This window comes from Priapulus caudatus, unplaced genomic scaffold (assembly GCF_000485595.1).
Source record: "Priapulus caudatus unplaced genomic scaffold, Priapulus_caudatus-5.0.1 Scaffold600, whole genome shotgun sequence".
Taxonomy (NCBI): domain Eukaryota; kingdom Metazoa; phylum Priapulida; class Priapulimorpha; order Priapulimorphida; family Priapulidae; genus Priapulus; species Priapulus caudatus.
Genome location: NW_014577661.1, coordinates 181,329 through 187,420, shown reverse-complemented (window position 1 = coordinate 187,420; position 6,092 = coordinate 181,329). Strand labels below are relative to the sequence as shown.

Here is a 6,092-nt window from a genome sequence, read left to right as displayed (position 1 = left end):
TTGCATATAGTTATGCTGCATGAGGCACGGATTCTGTAACGTCTTGTTGACTAGCAACTACAAATACTCGCCAAAGGCGGCCATAATCGCTCGTTACGTTGATGAGACTACGATGATTTCTTTAAATTCTGGCCCGATTCATAGTAATCTTTTAGTAAAGTTGGATTTGGCCATGTTAATTATGCAAATTAGCTAATTAAAAATGTTCCCCAAAGTTGGCGTTGTGCCAACAAAGCTAAAAATCTTCCAGACATGGATATGAATACATATCAATAAAAAAACCTTGAACTATTAAAAATTTCTTGGTTCACTATTGAAAGGATACGGCCCGCAACTAGACTAGGATCGCTGCCGCAGGCTATAGGCGATCCGCGGGCTATAGTACTAGAGCTAGGGCCACTGGCACTGGGTCACCTGAAAACTTCAGTCTTTACTAAATTACTTAGTTAGTGCAATTCCAAGTTTTTACTTTATAAATTTCAGAAAGTTCGGTATACGACACACGAAATCAGAATCACCAAGTGGAAGCGTATGCATTGCTATGGACAGTCTACTTAACTATTTCATCAAATAGACAAAAAAATAACATGTAGGGGGCCTACGTACGTGGGCCTCATTTGATTTAGTTACTAGGTTAACGATTACGAACCTTGCAGCAAACTTCCACGGGCGTAACCTTTCTTCATCGCGAGCACAATTACAGTGAAACATTTGGCTAACGGTACTCTTGAGTGATACTGACAGCTATCAAATAAACGTTATTAAATATACTGTACAAAATTCATAAATATTGACATCCGTCTCAAACGTGGCAAATTTACACTGACGACTTCTTCAAGATGATGAGTTGCATTCGTTTGCCAACAGATGGTGCTGATGCTAGTATACGTCTACTGTTCACCTGTTTACAATAGATCGTCTGCTACCAGTGCGTCAGACCCACAGAAATAGAATAGAAGTAGAACTTCTATTCTATTTCTGTGGTCAGACCCACTGATCTCTATAATATAATCTCGATTATATTATAGAGATCAGTGGTCAGACCTGAGCCAGAGCAAGGAGCTAAATATAACAGCTAAAATGAGCTAAAATGTGAAAGGAGCTAAAAAAAGGAGCTAAAAGGAGCTAAACAAATCTAAAAGGAGCTAAAATGATATATTTAGCTCCTTGAGCCAGTTGATTTATATGCTCTGCCTGAGCGTCAGACCAGTGCCACCTCAAGCTATACTCATATAGACTAGTATATGTGTATATATATATATATATTACATATATTGTTATTTCTTCTCATCATTTCTGTTGAGCGTGTCATACTGTAGTATTTCTAGAACTATTCAGTTCTTATTTCGCGCGGTATTTAAGCAGTTCAGCTAGGGTTATGGACGTTAGCGTTTATGGACGTTTAGCGTTTAGCGTTTAGCGTTTAGACGTTTATTAGACGTTTAGCGTTTATGGACGTTAGCGTTTATGGACGTTTATGGACGTTTTTTTAGGGACCTTTTAGGAAGTTAGGGACGTTCTGCTCGTTTACATTATGTTTTAGTCCTGTGACTCGCGGGTTTCCTTGTCGCGTTATAAAAGCGGGTGTTGTGCGTGGCGCGGGCGCTTTTGCTGCTTGAGTCGTATTTACACGTTTGCGTGCGCTTGCGCATTTTTCCACCATGCACCATACATTTTTTATCTGCACGTGTGCAGGTACGCACGTGTTGAGTAATAAATTTGGAGATATAAAAAAGATGGGAGTTGAATATTGGTTATCACGCACGGAAAGTAACACACACACACACACACACACACACACGCATATATATATATAATATGTGTGTGTGTGTGTTGGTGCTGTGTGTGTGGCTTGATGGTGTGTGTGATGTGTGCTGTGTGTGTGATGTGTGGGTGTGTGTGTGTGTTGTGGTTGTGCATTGTGTGGATGTGTAGTGTGGGCCACTGTGTGTGTGTCGTGTGGTTACTTTCCGTGCGTGATAAACCAATATTCACTCGGCATTCTTTTTTATGGCTCCAAATTTATTACTCAACACGTGCGTACACTGCACACGTGCAGAATAAAAAATGTTATATGGTGCATCGTGGAAAAATTGCGGCGAGCGCACGCAAACGCTGTAAATACGGCTAAGCAGCAAAAAGCTGCCCGCGCACCGCACAACACCCGCTTGGTTATATATATATATATCATATATACTATTTATATATATCTATATATATATATATATATAGTATATATTATATATGATCAGGGCGGATCTAGTCTTTTCAGGAGACGGTGGGATCGACCGGGGTTGATTTTTGAGCTGAAAGGCGCTGCCGAAATTGGCACAGTACGCGGCCTGCGAGTTATGTAGTCCACGCGGCGCGAAGTAGGCGTGTCCGCCGAGGGCATGCTAATTTATTTTTTGCAGTATTTTACTAGTATCATAACAATAGTCAGCTGGACTGAACGGGCGGTGGGCGTGCAACCTCCCCCCAACCCCTGTAGATCTGCCACTGGCATAATTATATCATAATAGTTATACTAATATATATATATATATATTATATATATATATCACAGACTATCATAACTTATACTCACTGTCACACAAGCGCGCACACGCGCATACTCACGCCGATATCACTTTAATAGTCAGGAGTCAAGAATCTATTACTTATCTTTACTCTCGATAGCTATTATACTGATGACTGGATTGTTGCTGCATGTACCTGTCCAACGTTGATACGACTTTGAATAAAATGACATAACTTGAATGAAAACAGGCCTTTCTTTTTTGTATTAAATTAATTTAATCCATCCTGAGCTAAGGTTTTTTTTATTGAGCTGTTCTAATAAACTCGTTTTCAACAAACGTGTTGGCAGATTAAAAATAATCAATGATATCAAAGCAACTTATCTAAACAGAGTTATATTCTAGTGTAGTATTAGTTTGATGTATTATATTCTCTCTCATCTCTCTCTCTCTCTCTCTCTCTCTCTTTCTCTCTCTCTCTCTCTCTCTTCTCTCATCTTTCTCTCTCTTCTTCTCTCTCTCTCTCCTCCTCTCTCTCCTTTCCCTTCTCTCTCTCTCTCTCTCTCTTCTCTCATCCGCCATCTCTCTCTCTCTCTCTCTCTATAATATATATTATACTATATAATACTATATATATATATATATATATATTATATATAAGCATAGGACCGTAGCTGCCGGTCACAGTGTGTTTGAGACAGCGAGCTCGATCCCCCAGACCTTGGCAACCGAGTCACGTGCGACACTACCATCCACTCCACAACCGCAAAAACGCACCGTCGGCTTTGCCCCTTCAGACAAATTAAGCTATAGCTATAATTAAGCTATATACTAGCTGCAACGCTGACGCAAATATCATTCGTTTAGCATCGTACACACAAGCCATGCCACGTATATCATATGATATGCCCGCTCGCATCGCTGGTCGGGCTGCCAGTCAAAGTAATATTTATCGGCCAAACTTACGCGCTCAAAATGGGCAGAGGTATGCCCGGGAAGGATTTAAATGGTGATATCCGCTCTGGAAATTTCTCGCGCCACTGGCCGCCCTTAAGCTCATGAGCATGAACTGTAACGAAACCGCCCCCACCAGAGCACGGGAGTACCCCGAACCTATCAACACGATAGCCATGGTCGTTATAATACTCCGCATTGACCCGTGCACCTATGTACACACAGTCGGCTAGACGTAGGCCTACTATTCCCCGACGACTAATCACAATAAGAACCGAATATGAGTTACTATTATCATTGCTTCTCTCATTGCCTTGCCTTTGTTCTCAGTCGTTCGTGCATGCGTGAGTTGCCGGATTCAGTAAATCCGCAATGCACGCTCGTTTGTTATTTCATGGCCTCACCTTCTCACACAACCTTCCCAAGAAAACCAGCCATTTACTTAAGATAATGACGCCTGAATGACCTAGTAGTCTAGACAAGAAATGTGCTTATTTAAGATCCATGAGGCGTTTTTGAGGAAAAGCAAACAAATAGGTTTTTCTGTAGTGGATTTTCGTGCTGAATATGAATTTTTTTGTTGAAAATTGAACCAGTCTATAGTAGTGTTTTATTGTCTGCACCCTCGGCCTGTCACGAATCTATTATTATGTTATCGATGTATTGTGTATATTTGGGTTTTTGTTTTTATTGTGGCAATCGCTGTTTGATTATAATTATGCTACTGCTGTAACTACCGTTGAGTCAATATAATTAGAGATAATAATTAGAGAGCTGCCGGCCACAGTGTGTTTGAGGCAGCGAGCTCGATACCCCAGCCCTTGGCAACGGTCACGGCGAACTGCCATACTCCACAACGCAAAACGCCCGTGGCTTTGCCCCTTCAGACAAATTAAGCTATAACTATAATTAAGCTATAACTATAATTAAGCTATAACTATAATTAAGCTATAACTATAATTAAGCTATAACTATAATTAAGCTATATACTAGCTGTAACGCTGACGTAAATATCATTCGTTTAGCATCGTACACACACACAGCACGTATATATATATCATAATTATGGTAATGCGTGCTCTGGTACACACATTCTTATGCGTGACACTAGCGCCGACCAGCCGCAACGAAATATTTTATTTAGTGTTGCGGGTAATCGGAATGTTGAGATAATTTGGGTTCTCTCTTATTATATGGGGAAGGTAACGCGTTTCACGTTTTTCATAGAAATATATTCTTGAGTGTCTATATGTCATCTCTTTTATGCTACTGCTGTAATTACCGTTGAGTCAATATAATTAGAGATAAATTATATATTCTAAATAAATTACATATCGCAAATAAAATACATTATAATTTAGAAGTAATATAAGGAGACTGGTGAATACATATGCAGATAATATATATAACTAGCAAAGTACCCGTCCTTCGGACGGTTGGAATTTATGAATGAGTGTATTAGTGTTGTAGCTCACCTAAGGATCAAGCGCTTCTTTGTAAAGTATGTTTTTGGTCTTTGTGTGCTGTGTGTGAATGTACATCGCTCTGGGTTTGCCTACTTGTCAGAGGGCAACATAGAGCATGCCATGGAAGAAGACAGGTGTGGTGAGGCCCAAGCCTATGGTAGTGAAAGTCTATGGTAGGGATGCTCACGGGTGCGGGCATATGCTGTGAATGTAGAGATGCATGGTTTAGCTGAGAAGGAGTACTTTGAAGAAGTAAAATAGAATAGAAAAGTTTATTTGATGAGATTTACAGGTGATGGACACTAAATTACAGAACTTCATGGTATGCAACGTTGGTAGTGTCGTAAACAGAGTCTGATTTCCCTTGAGTTTAGTTGTGAGTATTTCTGCATCAAGTGTGTGTGTGTGTGAAGTCTATGGATTTTAAGTCTAGTACTATTGCAGAGTCATTGTCGAATATTTAGATTTAGTTTTCAGTGATAGTTTCTGTGAGTTGTTTGTCAGCAGTTTGGATATGGTTTTCGGGGGCGGAGATTTTATCGCGAACGTCCTTTTTAGTTTCATGTAATTGCGCGACTGTCTGGGACATGAGCAACTAAAACTGATCCTTCGGACAGCTGGCGAATTCTCATGAATCGATTGCGATATGAGTGTTGTAGCCTCACCTAAGGATAAGGGCGCGTCTTTGCTAAAAATATGTTTTTGGTTTTCTTGTACTGCATGTGTGAATAAACATCGCCGTGGGTTTGCCTACTCATGAGAGGGGCAACATGAGAGCATGCCATGGGAGAAGACACGGTGTGGTCAGGTCCAAAGCACGTATTGGCCTTAGCTGAAAAGGAGTTCTGTCGTTGGCCTTTTGTTTATTGTCATAGCACCATAAGTCAAAGCGCCGGATACGGAATTGCAGTCCTTTTTTAAATTAAAATGGAAGATACTGGGGATGTGTCCTGGAAGGGATGAGTGATATGCGTGGTTATGCAACTTAGCCGGTTTGCCAGCTTGCTAGTCCCATGTGCCGTGATGACGAACGTCTATGACGTTGGAATGGCAGGCTGTGAGTCGATACACGTTGTTCCGACTGCTGGCGTGAATGTTGGCGTGGGCCCGTCTTAAAGATGAGCTGAGGCGAAGGATGATTTGGGTGTGTCCC

At 40.8% G+C, this 6,092-nt stretch overlaps 1 protein-coding gene across 1 annotated transcript in view; it reads right to left on the bottom strand.

The window, feature by feature from the left end:
- The window catches only part of LOC106812016 (lysM and putative peptidoglycan-binding domain-containing protein 3-like), a 4,860-nt gene extending 4,017 nt beyond the window's left edge, over positions 1 to 843 (bottom strand). Inside the window, exon 1 of the mRNA XM_014815766.1 lies at positions 650 to 843. Within this exon, the coding sequence (XP_014671252.1) occupies positions 650 to 686 (37 nt within the window). The 5' untranslated portion in view covers positions 687 to 843. The remainder of the gene's footprint in view (positions 1 to 649) is intronic.
- Between the last annotated feature and the right edge of the window lie 5,249 nt (positions 844 to 6,092).